The sequence below is a fragment of the Sylvia atricapilla genome, chromosome 18, assembly GCF_009819655.1.
Source record: "Sylvia atricapilla isolate bSylAtr1 chromosome 18, bSylAtr1.pri, whole genome shotgun sequence".
Taxonomy (NCBI): domain Eukaryota; kingdom Metazoa; phylum Chordata; class Aves; order Passeriformes; family Sylviidae; genus Sylvia; species Sylvia atricapilla.
This window is the reverse complement of record NC_089157.1, coordinates 11,173,963-11,198,628: the sequence shown is the minus strand read 5'-3', so window position 1 is coordinate 11,198,628 and position 24,666 is coordinate 11,173,963. Positions and strand designations below refer to the sequence as shown.

The window sequence follows — 24,666 nt, the reverse complement described above, 5'->3', positions numbered from 1 at the left end:
TCTATGCTTTAATCTGAATAAAGCTCCCAACTGCTCTGCCTCTCGCTGCCAAAAATTCCCCTTCCTCCTCCAGACTGTGGTTGCATTCCAATTACACTGCTGATTGGAATGAGCCCGACTGGGGGAGGGAGAGGGAGGAAGGCAACTGAAGGCACACTCACACCCCTCCTCGCCCTCACCCTGGGACCCACAAACTGCTGGGTGTTGGAACCCAAGGCTGACACCATGTACTTTCTCCACGTGGTACAAAACTCCTCGCAAATGCACTTATTTCTTTTAGAAGAGCCATCTGTGACAGGCAAACGGCGCACTGTGCGCAGGTTCCAGCAGGATGGCTCAATGCTTTAAACATTTTTAAACAAATTCCTACTGGTTTCTTCCATCCTTGGCACGTTCACAAGAAACTTATATTTTTCTGCTTGCGTTCCCTCCCTGGACCTTCCTGAATTCCCACATGGGAAAATAGAAAACAGGAGGTCTTCAACTATTTATTGAACTACGAGCTGTAAATAACGCTGGATGGACTTTGCAAATACAGCTGTTGAGTTAATAACTTCCTCAACTCAGGCTCTGAAATAAAATTGTTTATCCCAACTATTCACGTGAAGTTTTATTTTACAGTTAATCTCCTCGAGGAATTTTTTTTTTAAGGTTCCATTTCCTTTGAAAGGTGCTTTTTCTGCAGACGAACAAAACACGTGACGGAACATGACCGTAAAACTAAAGAGTTCACTTTCCCTTAACGAAACTCCTGCATTTTTGAATCCTGCCATTGATTTTTGATGAAGGGACACACAGAGGCAGGTAAACCTGGCAAAGCCTGTATTTTGCAGGTGCACAGGGGTTTGGGGTCAAGGCCTTGCAGCATGCAGTGGGGCAGAAGGCAGCAGCTGACCATCACCCTGAGCAGGAGGGTTCATGGTGCACCCAACGTGTCCAGGGGCTGCAGCTGTCCTCCCTCAAAGGGAGCACAGGGACACAAGGTAGAGCAGGGAGCTGAACTAAAACTGAACCCTCTGGGGAGAGGGATTAGCTCCTGGAAACCAAAGGAGGTGGCAGAGGCACACGGCTGCAGAGCAGGAGCACCAGCCAGGCTGCCCCTCCTGCAGTGGGGCTGGAGAAGGGCACCCCAGAAAACAAAATGCACCCCCAAATAATTTCTTTTTAATGCAGTTTTTAATATAGTTTTTAATATAGTTTTAATATAGTATTTAATATAGTATTATAGTATAACTTTTTAATATAGTTTTTCCTGTCTGCTTCTATTTTGCAGCTCCAGAAATATATTTTATTAAGAATAAAATTAAGTTAAAAAGCAGATTTTCCCACCAGTATACCAACATAACCAGCTAATGCCCTTCAGGTTTTCAGAGACACAATCTTCTCCTTAAACGTTCAGCTTTTCCATTTCCCAAAGCACACTCAGAAATGCAGAACTAAAACACAAAAAAGCACTTCTCTTGCAAGTACACACACAATTACTTCCAGGCTGCTCTGTTTTACTTACAGACAGCTGCTCCTGGGTCTCACAAAGCAACAGAAATCCAGAATAACCCAATGAGCTCTAAACTAGAGTCAGTACAAAACACGAGCACACACGTTTGTACACATGAGATAATGGCAAGATCATTATTTTCCCCAATACCTCACTGTAAAATTCAGCATTACCCAAGTGAAAACTCCCTCTGCAGGGCCCAGGGCAGGCAGCACAGGGAGCTGCAGGTGCCACATGCCAGCACATGGCAGCCCAGGTCACCCCAGGGCAGGGGACAGGCTGGTGGGGATTTCAGACATTCCCTGCTCCTTGAGATCCAAGGCAATCCCTGGATCCCTGGCAGAGGGGGACACCCCAAATACCATCTCTGGGCTGCTTCACTGGGAATCTTTTCCTGCTGTCAATTAGGAGCTGCATCACAGCATCCTCTGTGCTCCTGGTGGGGAGGGATGGTGACATCTTCCACAGGCTGCCTCACAGCACACCTACAGCTCATACTGGGGGGAAATTAAGTTTTAATTCTCTTACAGACTTAGAAACCTCGTTTAAATTGAAGTGCAAACTTAGAATCATGTACCAATTCTGACTCTTACTAAGAATATGCATTAAAACAATTCCAGAGTACTAATGGGTTTTTAAAGTGCTATTTAATACTAACATGTCAGGTTGCAGAAAAATAGTCTAAGTGACATATAAAAGCATCACTGCTAGACTGATGTCCAAACACAAGGTAGACAACTTTAAAATAAACTCGATTAAAATACGTGTTAGTATAAACATAGTACAAGAAAAGCACTATTAACAAGAATTTCCTTCACTAATTGTTACAATTCTACATTTTCCTATAAACACATTTCTGTAAGTTCAACTTCAACACAAGCCAGATGCTAAATCCTTAACTCACTACATGTAAAATAAAACCCATTTCCAGGGGTAACATACATTATAAACATTGTCATTACCTGTGTCTCAACAAATCAAAATTCTCCCGTTGGACTAAACAAACCAACCCACAAAAACCAGCAATATGCATATCCAGAAGTGACAAATGCCCTAATAATGCAATATCATTTAAACCACTGTGAAAGATGCCAGAACCTAACACAAAACCAGCTCATTTTCTGTGCAATAGATTCAGTTTAAGTCCTCCACAAGAACAGGCTGTGCTGTAAATTCTAGATTTAGAATTCCAGACCCATATAACCTGCACATAGAGTAACTCACGGAGTTTAAAACTCCAAATGAAAACACTGATCACACATTTAGGAGAGAGAACAAAGATGTGATCATCACCAGATAGAAACAGTTAAGGCAATAAATCACTCATCCCACGTAATAACAAAATTCTGGGAGGAGTCTCAGGGCTGTGTGAATTCCCTAAGGGAAGCAGGACACCACAGTGACTCCAGATCCTGTGTGGGGACAGCCCAGTGACTTGTGGCCAGATGGAGCCTGCCCAGCTTTGCCGTGTTTAGACTCCTGTTCCTACATCCCCACGTCTGCTTCACAGCATTGTTTCACTGTCAACAAAAGGCTTCCTTTGGCACTCCTCCTCCCTCACTCCACTGCAAGCCAAACCTAACACAAAACACAAAACTCAGGACACAAAACACAGGACACAGGACACAGGACACAGGACACAGGACACAGGACACAGGACACAGGACACAGGACACAGGACACAGGACACAAAACTCAGGACACAAAACTCAGGACACAAAACTCAGGACACAAAACTCAGGACACAAAACTCAGGACACAAAACTCAGGACACAAAACTCAGGACACAAAACTCAGGACACAAAACTCAGGACACAAAACTCAGGACACAAAACCCAGGACACACAAAACCCAGGACACACAAAACCCAGGACACACAAAACCCAGGACACAAAACCCAGGACACAGGACCCAGGACACAGGACCCAGGACCCAGGACCCAGGACCCAAGACACAGGACCCAAGACACAGGACCCAGGACACAGGACCCAGGACACAGGACCCAGGACACAGGACCCAGGACACAGGACCCAGGACACAGGACACAGGACACAAAACACAGGACACAAAACACAGGACACAAAACACAGGACACAAAACACAGGACACAAAACACAGATGTAGATGAAGTAGATGAAAGAAGTAGATGAAAAAAGAGTTTGGTTTGGTTCTCCTTTAATTTTTTTTTAGCTATATACCAAATGAATGATACAGAATAAACCATGCTTATCAGGGCCCTGAAAGGAGAAAGAAGCAGGAGTAACACGTGGGAAACTTGAAGACAACAAAGGCTGTTGGGAATCTCTGCATTTCCTGGGTCAGTGTGCATGGAGCCTCTCAGCCCAGCCAGGATGTTTCTAATGCATAACTTCCATCCACTGTAAATTCCATTTCTCTTCTCCACCCTCCTCCACAATGGCCTGACCATCCCATCTCACTCATTTTTCAACATCTGAAAAACCAGCCACTACTGTACCACTTACAGAGACTCAAAACTCTGCTGTCACCTGAGGTGGGGGAACCACAGCTTTAAATTAACAGCCATTAGAATACTCCAAAGGAAAAAGTCAGCAAAGATCAATTTTCAGACTGATTTCGAAGTTATATCTTCTGTTTTTCATATTGGTGACAAGTATAAAATCGCATTCCAATAAACAAAATCAGGGTGGGAAACAGAAATCCATTAAAAAGATGAAAGAATCCTGCAGCTTTGCTGTTATGTTTGCTGTAACAGTCTCAATTATTTCTTACCCTCCTGCAATATTAAAAAATAGTCCATAAAAAAAACTTTAGAGTAACATCACCAAGATTAACTAATCTCAAACTGCAGAGATGATTTTTATACACAAGTGTGAGTGAAATAAACTCTAATTCAATTATCCAAGAAATACTGGGATAAAATAGTTTTTAAGAGCTCAGGCAAAGGAAAGGGGGTCACTCTTACCTCAAACTCTTAAAATTGTGCTAAAAATCTTACCTCAGTCCTTAAAGACTTCTTTACAATCCCAGCAGTTAGTTTTTAACCAAAGCAGAGGCAATTAATCCAGAATTATTAACTTGGAAAACACTGAAGGGAGCACAGGAACCTTCCTCTGCTGGGTAAATAAAAAAGGTAACACAGAAATTCACCCATCTATTTCTCAGCCTGTTCTGACAGGCACAGGAGTGGGGAAAGCTCTCAGGAGAAATAAAGGAGAGCTCTGCCTGATGTAATTCATGCTCCTCTGACAACACACTGGGGACAAACCTCAGCGAGGAGCAGAGCCCTTGGAGTTGTTTCTCTGCACTCAAACCCTCCACCCTCTGAATGAACAAAAGAAATTCATGATCTAATTACGGACGGGACAAAAATGGCCTGAATTTTAAAAGGGCTGAGAGAAGAGGCACCTGCAGCTCAGAGTGTGGCTGTCAGGGGCTGTGCTGTCACTGCTGCCAGGACACCGCACACCGGGGACTTAAACCGTGCAGCTGAGTCCAGGGATGGCTGGGACAGGGGATTCTGCCCACCTGGATATTCCAGAACACGGGGGTTTATTGCAGGGTCAGGGGTGAAAGGGGTAAAAAGCCTTCAGCCACCAGCCTGGGCTGGAGGGGAGTCCCAAAGAGAGAGGGAGAGAGAACAGCAGGGGGAGAGCTGAGAGAGAGCAAAGGGCAGGGGAGAGAGTGAGAGCAGGGGGGAGAGTTAAGAGGAGAGGTAAGAGTTAAGAGGTAAGAGTTCAGAGAGTTAAGAGAACGAGGTCCTTGTTACAATCCATTATATCTCCTTTTGTGATAAATATTCTAATTTTCAGTGACCAACCAACACGAGACACAAAATCCTATAGAATCTACACACAGCCTGTAAGAACTGCTATATCACCATACTGTGTTATATTTTAAACTCTAAAAACTACTCTTTAGACTTCTGTTTTGCAGCACTGACCTTTGGATCCCTGAGCCAGCAGAAAGGGATTGTTCAATCCAAAGGGATTCTCCTATAGCTAGACCATCGTTTTCAGGTTCTATAGTAACTAAACTCAGTATCCTACAACTCAAAGTCACCTTTCATTTCTATCCCCATTATAGGTTTCATATTTTCAGAATCTTTACTAAGCAATCATATTGATAAGGTTTCCCTGATTCATCTTCCCCAACAAAACGGGAAGTCCCAAAATTCTCTGTCTCTGCTGCAGACACCATCCCTGGGGAACACCACGACTGCAGGGGCTTTTCTGGGAACAGCAGAGAGGAAAAGAACCAGGAAAAAAAAAAAGTCCTCAAAAGCACAGACATAATTTACCTTTCACAAGTAATTCCCATGTCACTCCTGCAAAATGCTGTACATATTGATTTTATCAGTACTGTTTTTAAAGAAATAATACTTAACTCATGAGGAAAGGCAATGACTTTTATTGGGGAGAAAAAAAGAATTCTGGCATTTCAAATATATATTTAAGAACTTACAAAAAATAATCCTCTAATAAGTAAAACAATGTTAAAGAGTTCAAGAGGGTCATGATTTTTATACTATCACTAGCAAAAATCATTAATTAAGCATCTGCCCTTAATCTAAACTCCTAGTTCAGCACAATTTTGTTTTATTACTACACCTGATGTACTGACATGATATTATATGGGGCAATACAGATGAGTAATGTACTCTTATACCCTCCTGCATTATCATCAATATCCACAACCTCAGACATTCTGTCTCCTTGATAATGCGTGGATCCTGCCTCCTTCTGATTTAGAACAGTTGAAATATTCAAGCACAATATCCCTATATTCACATTTTTTGGGGAATTCGGTTTTAGTGGAATGCTTTCAACTCTGGAAGTTGCCTCTCTCTGGAACTTGAGAGTTTGGCTTCTGCCAAAAACCAAACAGGGTCAGAGGAAGGTGTGTGGACACACACACACACCTTTACCTGGTCATGCCTCTGCTGATGGAATTCTGTCTGTACCTGCAGAAGTGCAACACCATCTGAGTCAGGAAAACTCCAGCAGCTCAGAGGCAGCACAGATGGAAAAACCAAGGCAATGCCACCAATTCAAACATCATCAAAACTCCCTTGTACCTCGCTCAGGTCTTATCCCCCATCACACACCCACAAAGCCTCATCTCCAGGAGATTATTACATCATTATAAACTGATGGAGTTATTGCAGTCCTTTAATATGGACAGATTCAGTGTGGTTTCTCTGTTTAAACAGATGTGTCCTACAGAACAAATCACGTTAAAGGAACTGCTGCTGTTGAAGAGAGATGAGCTAACTGAATGGGCAATCTTATTTATTTCAACAGAAGTAAAGCAACTTACAATAAAGCTTTGGTTTTGTTCTACTTTGGTTTTACATAAATTGCTTAAATTATTTAGTCAAATCAGTACAATTTGTATAGTATTGTAGGAATTAATATAAAAGGGAATTTAATGAAACAGAACACCAAGAGATTCAGACAAAATATCTCACCATTACACAGAAATAAAGGATCTAACCTAAAAACAGTGGCATGCCATTTAAACCACAACTTCAGAAATCTTTTGGGAAGATGCAATGCTCAAGAAGTAAAAACACAACAAATTCTTTTAGAAAGAAGAACAGAGTAGATGCTAAGCAGGGTAGAGTGAAGATTAAGAAAGATAAAGGGGAGGAGCAGAGACTGAAAAGAGGAGTGTAAAGTGATTACATGAATGCAGAAAGTGTAACACTGCATCAACACTCCTAGCAGTACAGCAAATGGATAAAAATGCAGGAAAATATTCCCAACAAGTTCAAGAACATCTCATTACAGAAGGCAGAACGGCTTCCAAGTGCAAGGAGCATCCAAGTATTTCCAGGGAGCTCAAACACCAGTTCTGACCCTCAGGCAGCCCGAGGGAACACGATGGGGATTTCGAGGGGACACAGAAATGGAAACCCTCATTTCCCTGCAGCCTTTCACTCCAGGAACCCCCAACCTCCTGCAGCTCTGCTCACAAATGTTACACTAAATCACTTCTGATTCCTACCATTTCTTACAAGCCTACACAAGCAAGGCAAGAGCAGACCCAGTTTTCCAGAGGAATCTTTACACTCATTTCCTAGACAGACTGCTCCTTGGACATCTCAGCTGCTAACTGAGTGCTATCCCAGGGCACCCAAATATAATCATTAGCTAAATAAATATATGAACTTTCCAAGTACGGTGTTATTTCCCCTCACAACTACCTTCTGACATCTCAATTATTTAACACTGAACACCTTCCAGCGACCCAATTCTTTTAGTTTCTCTATCACTTATGCACCTTAGAGCCAATATAACAATTTACACCAAAATAAGACCAGAGATATGCTAAAACTCTGATCAGTTATACAGAGACAAAGAGGGCACAGGCTTTTTCCCTTTTACAGTGCTTCATCCAGCTTTGTAAACTGTACTTCATTTCTGCACTAACTAAATTTAAGAATTCACAAAGACATTTCCTGTTCACCTTTCAGCACTGCAGACCACGAATGGCACTGTTAATGTCAAAGTGACACCAATTTTTAAAACACTAAAAATCAAAATGCTGGGATCACCTTGGCACCAGCATCCTACATGAAAACACATTTCCAGCGAATCGTGTATTTTCACTAACTACAAGCAAATAAAGGACAGTAAGTCGGTTCAGGGAGCTGTGCCTCACTCGTGGACATGACTGTCCTCACTAAAGGTGCTGCTGGGGGGTCACAGCACGGGAGAGTTTTTTCGGGCACTCACAAACATTCTGTAATTTAGCTAAAAGTCAAAAAAATACCTCAACACATTCAAACTTAGAATAGAGAGATTAGAAGCAACAAACGAGTCTCAGAGATTTTGCTCCTAAACACAGGCTGTTCTTCAGGAGACAATAAAACCCACGGGATGGGAGAAGATAAAGTGTTAATGGCATATTTGGTGGTTTATGAGCCAAAGCAGTCTGAGGTTTAAACTGCTTCTGCTCAGTGCTCATCCCATTCAGAGACGATGAATCATTTCCCATTTGGCAGCACTTCTGCCTCCAAGGCTCGTCTTCGGTGAGATTCCTCCTGCAGCCCTCTAAGAGATGCCCTAACTCAGTACAAATGACTCGGGATTCACTAACTCAGCACACCTCACTCAGGATTCACTAACTCAGCACACCTCACTGAGAGATTCACTAACTCAGTACACCTCACTGGGGATTCACTAACTCAGCACACCTCACTGAGAGATTCACTAACTCAGCACACCTCACTGGGGATTCACTAACTCAGCACACCTCACTGGGGATTCACTAACTCAGTACACCTCACTGAGAGATTCACTAACTCAGTACACCTCACTGGGGATTCACTAACTCAGCACACCTCACTGGGGATTCACTAACTCAGTACACCTCACTGAGAGATTCACTAACTCAGTACACCTCACTGGGGATTCACTAACTCAGTACACCTCACTGGGGATTCACTAACTCAGCACACCTCACTGGGGATTCACTAACTCAGCACACCTCACTCAGGATTCACTAACTCAGCACACCTCACTGAGAGATTCACTAACTCAGTACACCTCACTGGGGATTCACTAACTCAGTACACCTCACTGAGAGATTCACTAACTCAGTACACCTCACTGGGGATTCACTAACTCAGTACACCTCACTGAGAGATTCACTAACTCAGTACACCTCACTGGGGATTCACTAACTCAGTACACCTCACTGGGGATTCACTAACTCAGCACACCTCACTGGGGATTCACTAACTCAGTACACCTCACTGGGGATTCACTAACTCAGTACACCTCACTGGGGATTCACTAACTCAGCACACCTCACTGGGGATTCACTAACTCAGCACACCTCACTGGGGATTCACTAACTCAGCACACCTCACTGGGGATTCACTAACTCAGTACACCTCACTGGGGGTTCACTAACTCAGTACACCTCACTGGGGATTCACTAACTCAGTACACCTCACTGGGGATTCACTAACTCAGCACACCTCACTGAGAGATTCACTAACTCAGCACACCTCACTGAGAGATTCACTAACTCAGTACACCTCACTGAGAGATTCACTAACTCAGTACACCTCACTGAGAGATTCACTAACTCAGTACACCTCACTGGGGATTCACTAACTCAGCACACCTCACTGGGGATTCACTAACTCAGTACACCTCACTGGGGATTCACTAACTCAGCACACCTCACTGGGAGCAGAGATTGGCTAATTCAGTATTCAGCACACCTCACTCAGAGCAGAGATGCACTAACTCAGTACTGAGCACACCTCACTCGCAGCAGAGATTGGTTAATTCAGTATTGAGCACACCTCACTCGCAGCAGAGATTGGTTAATTCAGTACTGAGCACACCTCACTCGCAGCAGAGATTGGTTAATTCAGTACTGAGCACACCTCACTCGCAGCAGAGATTGGTTAATTCAGTATTGAGTACATCTCACTCGCAGCAGAGATTGGTTAATTCAGTATTGAGTACATCTCACTCGCAGCAGAGATTGGTTAATTCAGTACTGAGCACACCTCACTCGCAGCAGAGATTGGTTAATTCAGTATTGAGTACACCTCACTCGCAGCAGAGATTGGTTAATTCAGTATTGAGTACACCTCACTCGCAGCAGAGATTGGTTAATTCAGTATTGAGTACATCTCACTCGCAGCAGAAGCTGCTGTTGCCAGCTGTTTCTGACTAGACCTCGTCCTGCTCATCAGCCACATCTCCAGCAGCCTGCCCCAGCCCCACATCACAGCACTCCTCACTAATCCCAGCCACCAAAGGACTCTCTGATAGCCTTGTTTTTCTGGCCAAAATACCAACACAGCACAGATTGAAGGCAACAGCAAAATCAATTTATCCTCAGCAGCTGGGCTCGCACCGGTTTATCCAATAAACACATTTTTCTAAAGTCATTTTTACTCTTCTAGTCATTCTGTCCGTGAATTTCTGAGTTGCAGCAGTAGAGGTTGGACTGTTTTAAACAAAGGTAATATAAGCTCCCAGGGAGTGTATTCCAGTTTTTTAGGCAGGCCTCCACAGCTCTTTGAAAGATAAATCAGAGCAAAACAAAGTATTAAACGTCTTACACCTACTAAAACGTTTCCCCATTTTCTCCAGAGCTTTGTGCATGCAAAAGAAAGTGCACTGCTTGCTGTTCATAAATATCTGTGTGGACAGAAGCTCAGGGAAGGGGCAACAGAGAAAATATGGGGAGAGTTAGGCAGGTTTTGTTGTTTTGGGGCTTTTTTTGTGGTTTGGCATTTTGTTGTTGTTGGGGTTTTTTAAACCTCCCTACAGTGGATCTGAGGAACGTATGAAAAAACAATTTGTGTACGAGATCCTTATGCCTAAACAAAATCGACCAGAACTTAATCCTTTACATTCCAGATGACAGAAATCAGTTACACAGATGCAAACCCCCCAGACCTGTTCTTTACAGGTTTCACACTGTGTTCACAGAAACACATGCCCAGGTATTAGATGCTCTTTTGATACTCTAACTCTTCGAAACGTTTTAAACCTCAGTATAAGCAACAAAAACAGGAGAATGTGCGCTCAGCTGATGGAAACCACAGAGTACTGACATTGCTCTCTTGCTGGGACACACAAACCTGGCATCTGGGAATCCTGGGAGCTGAGCAAATGGAGGAATGGTGAAGTCAGAGCAAACACACTCCAGAAGCAGAATTACTTCATTGCCTTGCACCAGCTACACAGCCAGTCCAGTGCCATGTAAAGCTGATGTAAAACAAGTCAAAAGACCTGTATATATACATATATTCACGAGGTTTTTCATTGTAACATCTGAAATGATGAATCAGATACCATATTTCAAGTATTATTCATCTGTACAACTTAAGCTAGCCCCGAGGAACCATCAAAGAAAAATATTTTGCCAGGAAAAAATAACCCAGAATATATGATTCATTCACTTCTGAAACAATAAAGTGGTTCACTATAACAAAAATAACTATATTGTAAATGCTTCAATTAAAATAAAAAAAAAAAAAAACAAACAACAAAACCTAGCCAAATACAATGAAGAAAACATGCCCTTAGAATAAAAACAAACCACTGAACGTGCATATGTGTGCAAATAAGAACACAACTTGTTAGAAAAAGGTAATTTTATGAAATGTAGTTAACACCATATCTGAAGGAAATGGTACTCTACTTTTTAGGGATTTAATAGTCTTAGAACAACAAAGACACACCTCAAGTCCCAACCTCTAAGCTACTCTTTTATTAACCTGATAAATACTTATTTCAGCAGAAAGTGATGCATGTAGTGTATACTTAAAACCCAAACAAACCCTAAACATCTCCCTAGGAAGCAGACAAGGCTATCACTGACCTTTAATCATGATAAAATAAATCAGCTGAACAAAATCACGCATTTAATAATTTTATAACTGCCTGAAACTCAGACAGGTCTGAAAATGGCTTTTTGGAAAAGAAGTCCCATAAGAGCAGCCTTTGTTTCAGCCTTGTGTCAAACACTGGGGAAGAAGAGAAGCACTGTTATGCATTAACAAACAACTGTAAAATAGGAAAACAGTCTGAAAACATCATTTTTCTTCATAGTTAGACAATATTAAGCTTACTTAAAATGAATCCTTGCAGTTTCACATTGTATCAGTTCATTCATTTTTAGTTTACTAAAAAAAAAAACAAAAAACAAAAAAACAACAAAACCCCCCCCCCAAAAAAAACCCACAAAAAACCAAAAAACCAAACAAACAAAAAAAAACAAACAAACAAAAAAAAACACCAAAAAAAAACCCCACCTGATTGCATCCATAACTTTTCACTCTGTCTACACAGACCTCTACAAGAAACTTCAAACTGCACATCTGCCTGTCTCTTGCTGGAGATACACCTGCCCAGTACAGGTAATTCCTGGTTTCTTTTTTCACTGGTCCAATTCTTTTGCAGGCTCCTTTGTGTGTGTTTCATAGAGACAGAGAGAGAAGATCAAAGCAATTCAGTGTAAACAGAGCTCAGTGCACTAAATCAACCCCCTGACACTGGAAGATGCTCTGGTGCAAATCCAGTGGGGATAAACTGTAAAATGAAAGGGCTGCCCTCTTCTGTGGAGGAATATTCACAAAGAATGCAAGATCCATCACAGTGTACAGATGATAACTGCTACAGCTTCTAGCTTTCTCTGTCTGCTTGGTGTCTACATGGGCTCTAACTAAAGAAGCTCAAATCTTTCATGCAATGAACTCATCACCAGCAGATAACACTTCTTAAAAAATTTGCAGCTTCTGGAGTTGCATTAATTGTAACTCCAGAACATTTGTGAAAATACGGCATCTAAATGAGCCAAGGAAACATAAAAACAACATCATTCACATATAATTAACAGCAAGTTTTCTGACCTTTTTAAAGCAAGAAAATATTAGCATTAATTAAGTGACCATTCTTAGAATCAAGGGTCTTTTTTTAAAAACTTCTCAGGTTTGCTAAGGGCTGAAGAATTCCTTTTGTTCTACACATAAGGAGTAACCCTGATCTTATCTGCAAGCCTTTTTAGAATTATGTTCTGAATCATGGCCACTTAAAAGCCAGCCCTTAATTCCCTATTTTTTCTATATGGTATCAAGGTGATGAACATGAAGAACAGATGGGAGAACTGTGGTGAGTGTTTTTTCCTGTTTGTTTTTAAACTTCTGGCCTCTTTCCCACTGTAACCACTGACATTCTTTGCACGTTACGAATCCTGAGTTCTCAGGAAGCCCCTCTGCTGTGGATGAGCCCTTCTTCCCAACAGAACAGATCACCAAGAGAACATCACACCAGCAGCAACAGCATTCCCTGGCCACAAAGCCAAGTGCTGAGAGGTGTGGACCAGGAGACTCTGGGCTGCCCCTGTGTCACGTTCAGAGCTGCGGCACCAGAGCCCAGGTACCACCAGATCCCCAGGGCCTCGTCCTGCCAAAATCAGATCCTGCCTGGTTCCCTTGGTCCAGCTCACTCCCTGCTCCTCCACCCTCACCCAGCTTCTGTGCCCTGTGCATTGCAGGCAGTGCCCCTTTTCACTCCAGGAGCACACTGAGCTCAGAGTTAGGGGGCTCAGGTGCTCACTAAACCTGCACCAAGCCTTGCCTGGCTGATGCAGCCACACCAGGAGCAGAGTTAGGGGGCTCAGGTGCTCACTAAACCTGCACCAAGCCTTGCCTGGCTGATGCAGCCACACCAGGAGCACACTGAGCTCAGAGTTAAGGGGCTCTGGTGCTCACTAAACCTGCACCAAGCCTTGCCTGGCTGATGCAGCCACACCAGGAGCACACTGAGCTCAGAGTTAAGGGGCTCTGGTGCTCACTAAACCTGCACCAAGCCTTGCCTGGCTGATGCAGCCACACCAGGAGCAGCGTTAGGGGGTTCAGGTGCTCACTAAACCTGCACCAAGCCTTGCCTGGCTGATACAGCCACACCAGGAGCAGAGTTAGGAGGCTCAGGTGCTCACTAAACCTGCACCAAGCCTTGCCTGGCTGATAGAGCCACACCAGGAGCACACTGAGCTCAGAGTTAGGGGGCTCAGGTGTTCACTAAACCTGCACCAAGCCTTGCCTGGCTGATGGAGCCACACCAGGAGCAGAGTTAGGAGGCTCAGGTGCTCACTAAACCTGCACCAAGCCTTGCCTGGCTGATGGAGCCACACCTGTATGACCCTGGCCCTGTGTGACAGTGCCTCTGCCCCCAGAGTAAAGGATCCGCAAGAACAAAGCAATTCTGCATGATGTGCAATGTATTTTTAATCCTTTCTGAAAGTGGTTGAAGTTTAGCAGAATCTTCCCAAAATAAATCCGGTCTGATTTAGCTCCTCAGCACGAGCAGTGTCTGTATCAGCCATCTGCTAAGAGCACTGAGCAGTGTCAGATAAGGGGAAGCACTGACTGGAGCTGGCATCATTAGCTCCACCTCGGCATTCCAAGTGCAGCCAGAGTTATAAATTCCACCGATGGCAAGGAAAAGGCCAAGATGTTCAGACAGACAAAGCAATTCCATGTTCAAATGACACAAAGGAGAAGCAAGTGCAGGTCCCCGAGCTCCCAGTCCCCACGCTGCTGAAGGCACAAAGGGGCAATCCAAGGGTCAGGGTGACAATTCTCCTGTGCATTTTCTGCCACTCCACTGCAGGGACACAGGCAGGGAGCAGGACAAGTGCATCTCCAGGCATGGACCACACTGCAAAGAACTGCTGAAATGTGGAGAGCGAGGGTACTAAATTTCAATAAACTCAGGAAAAATATAAAGTTTCTGAATGGGTCTAAAGTCCTGCCCAGTGTAGATGAAGTTACATTATGCTGATGCACAGGAAATAGCTGACTGATTCTACAGGATGAACAATTCACCAGAGGAAAGAAACTTTCAGGAAAAATGATAAATATTGTAATGAGGAAATCCGAGGCACGTATTCACAATGTCACATTCACATCTCACAAATGAACAAAAATTTCTTCATGATCCCCTGGCCACAGAAGCAAGTGAGACACAGACAAATAGAAATATATAGGATCTCCCCCACGCAGAATAAGCACTTGCTGTTTGGGAGAGGAACCAAGACCTTTACTGTCTATCCTTGTTGTAGATGGGAATTCAGAACTTTTAACCTCCTTTTACCCCTCCTAACAGCTACTGAGAGAACACTGTGAACTGTGGGAACTGCTTGAGGAAGGGAGAGAAGACTACACAAATATTTTATGTCAAGCCAGGCACGACGCACGTACTACTGAAAATGACTCTAAGTCATTTTTTCCTTAAAGGCCTTCTCTTTTCCTGCTGCAGAAGAAAGCAGAAGCCAACGTTTTAAATCATCTTTCAGCCTAGTTCTTAAGAAGAAATCCCAAATATGAAGGACATTCACAAAAGGGCCACAGTGTTACACGACAGCACAACTTCAGGGTAATTCTTGCCCCCCTCAGATTAGTACAATCACAAAGATTTAAACCCTTTAACTTTTAAACAAAAAGCTGATATCCACCTATTTGAGGCAAATTGGAATTATTGCACAGCACCTGGAATTTACAGATACCATTTGCTTCTCTAAGAAACCAGGGGCACTTCCCCTGTGGAGCAGGATTAATAAGCTTGAAGAGAAGACAAGAGCAGTTTTTCCCCATCCCAACACCCTTGACCAAGAGTCTGTTGTAACTGTGTGTGATCTATCTATATCTATCTCACAATTTCACATATATACATTGGAAGATTCTGTTCCCCAACACCCTGGGCTTCACCAAGCATTCAGAGCTGCCAGCTGGACATTCAGAAATGCCATGTACATGACCCTCTGGAAATTATGATGGCACAAAAATTTTTTATCATTGTTCACAACTTCAATTAACAAGAACCTTCTGCAAGAACAGCATAAAACCTTTTTGAGCTTTCTACTACAGTCCTCTAAATAAAACCCCTAGAAAATTTCTGCTTTATCACACATTATGCCCTTCTTTAGGTCTGGGCAATTTATGTGCCATAGACTGTGCACTTAGGCTTTAAGGAGACAATCATGTTTAATTTCATACTTGGTACTGCTGAGCAAGTGCTCTCCAGAGGATGTGAGGATGAGGTCCATCACATCTATTTAAATTTAGTACTTAGCAAGGGGTTTTGTGTCCTTTAAAATACACATATTTGTATCATCGGGATGAAGAGAAATGCTCAGCATCTTCAGATTTGCACACTGACATTGCAATCACTGAATGAATCACTGCAGCCTGGCTCAGGGCTCTGCTCAGCAACACCACACAGACACTGCTTTACATTTTAGCCCAAGCACAGGAACCCACCTTTGTTTTCTGATTCCACTATAAAGTGACACAAAACCTGGGAAACCTACAGCCCCTTCACATCCCTGTGTCAGCTCTTGAACGATTCTACCCCACTCTGTGCTGTTTCACCTCTACAAATGTCCCCCTTTGCCTCTGAATGACACCAGCCCTACCCTAGGAATTTCATCTATCACACCTAATGCCATCCTTGATAAATTAAGACAGAAGAACTTACTTTGGTGCTGAACAAACCTAAATATTACTACAACTAAGCACAATGCTATTACTCATCTCACAGTCTTCTGTATGGAGCTACAAACTATTTTATAATCCACCAGGGAAAATAATGGGAAGAACTTAGTCTCTGAAAATAAATATTTATAGATATTATAAATAAATTATTTCAGAACAAGGTGAACATTTTCTGTTAAGAGTCAAATTGAAGGATTATTTGTCACAAGGATACCTAAATGCTTGGTACAATTAATGTCCAATTTCTAATCCCAGGCAGTTAAGCACGAATGTAATTCTATGAATTTTATTCAGACATGTTTAGTTCCTTTGCATGCTTAAGGATTTTTATTTTAATTTTTTTTAACCAGCCATGTCCATAAATATCTAACCCAGATACATCTTTCCTCCCTCACCAGTAATTAATTTTAGTACATTTTATGGTTCTTGCATTACAAAATCTGCATTTACTAGATTGCCTTTTACTAAAATGAAACAACAAATTACTAAGTACACTCCATCTACGTTCCTCATGCCCAATATGCACAAAGCAGGAGCTTTATCATACGTCATTTTAGAAGTGTACAGCCTGGTCTTTATCTGTCTTAGGAAAAAATCTTCAAGTTGACCCAAGTTCAGAAAATGCCTTTAAGTATCACCAACACAGATTCCACCTCCAATTAAATACATGCACAACTGCATCTATAATTGAATTTATGTATGAGTCTACATATAAACTCCAAATCAAACGGTTAAGCATGTTAAAAAGCAGCATCATGACAGATATAATTAGTTATTACTCCATTTAACTCCGTCAGTAATGTTAAAATCTGGGTCAAGGCAGAATGAAAATGCCACCGAGAGCCTGCAGCTCTGTGAACCTGCCTGAAGCCACCACTGCCTCACACACCAACCCACCAGAGCCCTCTCCACCCAGGGAAAAAGGGGAATGGCAAGAGATGGACTTTAATGTGGCTAATTCCTCAGCCCACCCCGTGTGACAGCACCTGATGGAGCAGAGGGACATGTGCACCCCAGAAACTGGAGCTGCGGGTTGGAAAACTCCCATGGCACTGTCACTGTGGTGTTTGTGGCAGGATGGCACCACACACTGATTTAGGCATGAATGGCACAATCAGAGCTTTCCTCTGACCTGTAAATCACACAGCCTGGACATTCTCTGCATAGCTGAAACAACTCAAATGAATTAATTAAAGAAAGGAAGCATTGAAGCTGTTTCAGTGACAACCCCACAGCCATGGAGTGACTCTCTCCGAGGAAACAAAGCTTGGAACTTGGGTTAAAAACCCACTGGCCAAGAGCCATTCCACAAAATTACCGACAGGACACAGCCACAGAAACTCACATACCGCTACTTTTTCTTTCATTTTCAGAATTTTGAAAATAGCAGTAACACTTTATCAAAAGCAACACATGTTCTTCACTTGTGGGGATATCAGCCCTGCTGGCCTGATCTGCCTGAGCAACAGCAAGAATAAAGGATTTTGGAGGGGAAAAAAAAGCCATTCTCAAGAGTCTGCAGGATGCTAAAATACAGCTGATAGTGCAACACAAAGATGGCATATGAGAGATAACTGAACACAAATCACCCCAACTGCACAGTCTCAGAAGGCCCGAAATAGAACCATCTTTTTTGTGGATTTAAACTCAAAAGAAACAATGTTCATGGACAGAAAGTCAAAAATAGTGGATCTAAACCCCAGCTTTACTTGGTTTATCCTTTTTATGATCTTGAGCGTGTCTATTCTCCATCCTGTATCACTCTCCCCCTTAAACTCTGCTGATAATGCTTAGCCACTTTTGTCCTGAGCTTTGTTACCAACACACAAAGACTTCTTTAAGGTTACAAGCAATCTTATCCGTGCTTTCCTTGGAAGTACTTAAAGATGAAGCAGCAAGAAAAAGCCAACCATTTGCTTTCCTGAATATATTACTGACAAATGTGCCTCAAGACTCTGATCCTGTCCCCCAAACTGGAGTGTGCTTTGCTAAGAGCAAACACAGCAGCAGCTCCTTTCCCTGCACTGTTCTGCCCTCCCTGGGTGAACCTTTCCCAGCTCTCACTGGAATGATCTCAGCATTCCCATTTTATTTTATTAAAGCAAGCACAGAACAGCCTGGGCAGTAACACACTCTGCCACTCAGAAGGCAGCTCGTGTCACTGTGGGGAGGAGGGCAGGGAAGACACCCAAAGAAATCACCCACCCTCTTTTTTAAAACACTGCAAGAAAGGTCTGGCCCAGTGGTGAGATGTCACTGGAAATAGGATGGCAAAGCAAGGAAGCACTTCAAAGGCCATGAGATAAACCAGAACAGAACATTAAAAGCTGTCTTCTTTCAGGGATCTACCCGTTCACCTTACAGACAGAAAGACAAAATGTTTTCATCTGGGGCCTGATCGGATTTTTCAGTGTGATTAACAAAGACAACAGAACATAATTTGTCATCACTAGATGAGTTTCTCAGCTTTGTTCAGCCACAGACACAGATGTCAGAGAGACATTACAGGACAGTGTAAACTCCTTAAACTGAAAGCTACCATTCTAAACAATATTCACTATTATTCTACCCCCCAGGACTTCTTTTAATTTTTTCCTGGCAATAGCTTTAATTTTTTTAAACATTGCCATTAGGACAGCCTGCAGATTTCCCATATGTTTTCCACATCTGCCCCATATGGTACCTACACATGTAAATCCCCTGTTAGCTTCTCTGTGATGCTTTCCTCATTGTACAGCCACAGGTGAATAGAGGGACTTTTTAAACTGAATTTCAATTTCTTAATTGAAGCCCCCATATAACTGTTCTCCTGCCACAATTTCCTCCCCTAAATCCTTTCTGATCTGTGTTTTCTTTGCCATGATATCATATTAAGTACTCTTGAACACAGTTATCTAATTTTATACCCAGATGAATAAAACTTTGTCATACAAGCTGAACTCAGAGAAACAAACAGCTGAAACTGCTCCATACAGCTGCTCAGTTGTTTATTACAACTCTTTGGCATCTGTATGATCCACAACTGACTTATATGTATAGAAATATCTATAACTGTACACTGTGAATAGAAGAATGCGTGTATTTACACACACACTTGGTACTGTGATGGAAATATTGAGGGCTGTGCACATCTCATCACACACGTGTCTGTTGACTTTGTTATGACTGCACCAGCTCAATCCACCTCCTACGTAATTTATTGATTGGGATTCCTCAATGACACACGGCTTACAAAACCCAGCACTTAAGTCAAATACACCTTACATGAAGGAACCCCATTGTTTTATTGTTGACCAAAGAGGATCTAACTACAGGCTGCTGGTAGGAGAGGCAGTCCTGCCCTCTCTGCAGCTTCTCCTCCTCATCCCTCTTCTTCAATACAAAAAACCCTTTTTTTTTCCTGGCAGGATTAGCTTTCAGCTCATCCCATAGCTACACAGTTGCTGGAGTCAACACAAGGGAGGGCCCACAAAGTGAAGCCAGGGACTACAAAGAGAAAAAAGAAACAGCACTCGGATTTTCAGCTGACCTAAAATGGCACTACAATTTCGGTCAACAATAAAACCACTGCCTTGCTGCATAAAAATATAGGGAGCTCCTTTATCATTCAGTCAATCAGGTGTCCCCACAGCTATCCCTAAACCTCAGTCTGCTTCCATCACCACTGATGGAAATTTCAGGATTCAGGTAAACCACTGTCTTCACCTGGGTTAATTTAACACTTTGATTTATCCAATGCGAAAACCAGGTCTGAACACTCCAGATTGTTTTACAAAGCTCAGGAAAATCTTGGCTTTTCCTAAATGTTCAGTATGTTTAGTGAGCAATACTATTAGCATTACAGCCAGAGTTTCTATGGTCTGGTAAAACAGCAGCACTTTCTCCTTCAACACTGTAACTTCACACCCAGTCCCACCTTTGTACTCTGAGGGCTGAGTAGAGAGTAAAGCAGCAAGAGAGAGGAGAGAGAGGGACAGCACACGAGATGCTGGTCCATTTTCCACAACACAACACCCAGTGCTTTTATTTCCCTAACCAGCAAACCCCGCAGGAAAGCTGGAAGCAGTAAGGAGGAGGAAAAACAAATCCAGCAACTCTTCAGGCCCATGTCTGATTCTGCACCAGCAAAACTCCTCCAGCTCATTCCAGTTTTATCCGTGGGATATTTATGACCACTTTTTCCAAGTGTAACTGTGCTTTGTGGCTATGGGAGTGATTTTACTGAGACAAACACTACCTGCAACACATGAACTAAATAAACTTCTCCACTGAGCCTTTACTCAATGTATTCTAATGCTCACGGAGTTTTGGGGGACTCAAACTGATTTTAGAAAGTTTCCCCTAGATAAAAACAGCTTTATGGGCTTCAGAGAGCTGTCACTGATCTCCTGAGTGAAAGCAGTCAAATGTAGCTACTTTAACACCAGACAATTCACATATTAGGACATAAAATATTTACTGAAAACAGCGGTCATTTCTCAGTTCTCTGAAGAATGAAAGACCAACACAATTCAACACAGGGGTGGAAGAAATCAGAGCACGTTCTGACTGACAGTGCAGTGTATTTGCAAATCTACATATTCTACACAACACTGGGAAAAATCACACCAGGAATGGAAGGGGATGACTGCACTTGCAGCTTTGGTGGAACTTGGATGTAATCAGGATAGGAGCAGATCAAATGGTGGTAAATACGTGAGAGTTGAAGAAATTTTCCTTACACTTCCTTGGACATTGTTATTACAAGCTGCTAAGATAAATTTCGCAGCAGACTAGTGCAATTCTAGACTTCAGCTAATTTAAATCACACTGCCTATATTTTCATCAGAAAGGAGGATTTACACCTCCTGCTAGAAGTATCATCAGAAGCCACGACACTCAGATTTTAACAATGATCCAGAGATTTTTTTTTAGCCCAAGATTATGTGAACTGTATCAACACGTGTATTACTAAAGACTCAAGCGATATTTGCAACAAACAGCTACACCTTGGAGCAAAAGAATAACCTTTTATAAGAAACGTCTGCCACAGATGCCCTGTAAACTAAATAAAAACTTACTAGAAGTATGCCACCACTGTGGTTTGTCTCTGTTGTGGAACCCAGACCTAAATAAACTGTTAAACACTTAGTGTAAAGGTATGCCAAACATTTCTCAGAACTTTCTTAAGCTCCCAACAAAGAGTCAACCTTTTTTTTTGCAAAATGAGGCCTAGGTTAAATATTTTATTTGGCTCCTCAAGATGGACTGAGAAGTTGGGCACTAGCTCCAGATCAGTTCTTGGACTCACATCAAACATTACCCTGTCATTTATCCAGTCAGTCAAAACAATGTTTTCCATCTAAACCTTTAATGTTTATGTCCTGAAAAACTGCTAATTGAATCCAGTTCTTGAAATCCATTTTTTTAATCTATACCATCTAATTTAGAGATAATGAACAGAAAAGATAAGCGCCGAACAATGATTGCAGGATTAATCCCATAAACATTCAAGCCAAAACAGAAGACTGCTAGTTTCACAGAGCCAAAGAAAATTAAGATTAAAAAGCATTTGTCAGTTTGAGAATAAACTTTTAAAAACACTGGATACACAGATTCTTTTAATTCCAAACAATTTTAGAACTCCAGAGCCCTCAAACTGCTTTTCCAATCAAAAAGGGTAATCAAAACCACACAGAACACTTAAAAACTATTCCTAGGCAAGAACTGACAACATGTCAGCTGAATTAATAAAATTCATTGTTTCCCTTGAACATGTAAAGCTTCCTTACAACAAATGACCTTACGTGAAACAACTCCCCATCAGCTAAAGCAGAAAATACCTCAAGCTGTTCAGCTGGAGGAACAGGCCAATGCTCTATAAGCTTCCAATAACAACTGGTACTCAGCTGCTAACCCTGGAACACTCCTAAAAAGACAATTTTGCCTTCATCCCATGCTCTGCACAGTCCCTTCCTAAAATACAACGTGACAAAAAACCCCAAAAGCATTCCTTAGGGCTGTAGCTGCTTCATTTGGGGGGTGACCACAGCGTGTAAAACCACAGCCTGGTTCTGGTCACAGCCACGCTCCCCTCAGCACACCGAGATTGTCACACACACAGCTTCATTATACACTCAATCCCCAGTAAAAATAAAATATGACACATATTTGAACACAAAACACAGAGGTGAGAAAGGCAACTCCCTAGAGACAGTATTTTCCATGATTTTAAATAAGGCTACAGACCATTTTAAGTGTTTCAAAGATAGGCAAGTCTGAGCACTCCCTGCTCAGGAAAAGAGAGTACCAAAGCACTGCATCAACCCAGCAATAACCTGAGGAGAAAGCTACAAAACACTCGGGGAAGACAAGGCAGCACTGTTCCATGCAGCAGTCACAGCTACACTCATTTTAGGAGCTTTATTTCCAAGTGTAATATAGAGACACTCACAAATCTCCACGAAAACTAGATTATAAATCTGGTCTGAGTATTCCCGAAGTACAGGATAGAGCAGAGACATTTTACTTTTCCTGTAAAAATAATATACTTGGAAAAATCAGTATGAAAACACCTCTCTATTATTAGGCATTAAACTGGAGATATTTCCCATGCACCTAAAGTAAATATAACAACTGCTTTAACATTATTAACAACTTTTATTTTGCAGGCTGGTTAGATATAGATATATATATCTACTCACTATATATATAGGTGAGTATTTACAGTGTAAAGTTATTCTTTTCTAACAGCTTACCTTCGTGTACTGATGCTTCACGACACACAGCATCATTTCTGTGCTGGAGGACTTAACAATACTTGGAAGAAAAAAAGCCAGTTCCAAGTGTCCTGCATTTTTTTAAAGCTCTAGCAGAATTTCCAGTATTTTTCCCCCTAAACCTATTTACCTGGGATTTTATATGGAAAACAGCATCGTTTTGAGTGTTTAAAATCAGATTCTTTTCCTTCTCAGCACGCAGGTGAACCGTTTTTATGGTATTTTAAAACACCAGAGGTCAAGGGGTCTTCTGGAGGAGGGCAGCACAAGGCACCTCACCCAGAGCTGGGAACAATCACAGCACCATGGAATACGCTGAGCTGGAAAGGACCCTCCAGGATGAGCGAGTCCAGCTCCTGGGATTGTACAGGACACCCCAAAATCGCTCCCCAGCCCTGGGAACACGGTAAAAAGACTCCCCGAGCTCCGGCAGCCCTGGGGCAGTGACCACTGCCTTGGGGAGCCTCTCCAGCGCCCAACAGCCTGCGCGGAGCAAACCGCTTAAAAACCCCGACAAAACAACAACAACAACAACCAAAACAAAGAGATCAGAACCGAGAGCGTGACAGCTTCTTTGGAGTTCACAGCGAGAAGACGAAGGGAAAATAAGCAGCAAAGTCGGGGTACGGCGGCTGAAGTTCGCCCGGGAGGCTGCGGGGCCCGGACACGGCGGGCGCGGGGAACCGGGAGAGGGGAACCGGGAGAGGGGAACGAGGAGAGGGGAACGAGGAGAGGGGAAGGAGAGGGAAACGAGGAGAGGGAAAGGAGAGGGGAACGAGGAGAGGGAAAGCTCGCCCTCCCCTTCCCTGCCAGGCCTCAGGCGCCGCTCCAGCCCCAGGTTCAGCCCCACCGGCAGCCCGAGGAGCCGCCGCCGCCCGCCGCCCGGCCCCGCGGCCCCGGCCCGGCCTCACCTGTCAGCCGCAGCTTGACGGGCCCGTTCCGCCGGGCCCCCGCGTTGGACATGGCCCCGGCCGGGGCTGCCCGCCGCTGCTCCGCCGAGGGCTCGGGGGAGGCGCCAATGGAGCCGGGCCGGGCGCTCAGGGCAGCGGCGGCCGCCGGAGGAGGAGAAGGAGGAGAGGCCCGGATGTGCCCAGCGTCGCCATGAGCGGGGCGGCGGAGGAGGAGCGGAGCCTTGCCTCCGCTTCCCCTCGCTTCCCTCCGCTTCTCCTCGCTTCCCCTCGCTTCCCTCCGCTTCCCCCGCTTCCCCGCCCTCGGGCCGAGCACAACAAAGCCGGCACGGAGCCGCACGGACGGACGGGCTGCGCTCGGCTCCTCTCCGCTCCTCCGGCCCTCCCTCCGGCCCGGCCCGGGCAGGCCCTGCCCGCCCCCGCCCCGCCTCGGCACGGGCCGCCGCCTGAGGGACGGGACACTGCGGGGACACTGCGGGGACACTGCGG

At 43.5% G+C, this 24,666-nt stretch overlaps 1 protein-coding gene across 1 annotated transcript in view; it reads right to left on the bottom strand.

The window, feature by feature from the left end:
- The window catches only part of SMURF2 (SMAD specific E3 ubiquitin protein ligase 2), a 62,590-nt gene extending 38,170 nt beyond the window's left edge, over nucleotides 1-24,420 (bottom strand). The window contains exon 1 of the mRNA XM_066332368.1: nucleotides 24,181-24,420. Coding sequence (XP_066188465.1) covers nucleotides 24,181-24,232 — 52 coding nt within the window. The 5' untranslated portion in view covers nucleotides 24,233-24,420. The remainder of the gene's footprint in view (nucleotides 1-24,180) is intronic.
- Nucleotides 24,421-24,666: the final 246 nt, after the last annotated feature.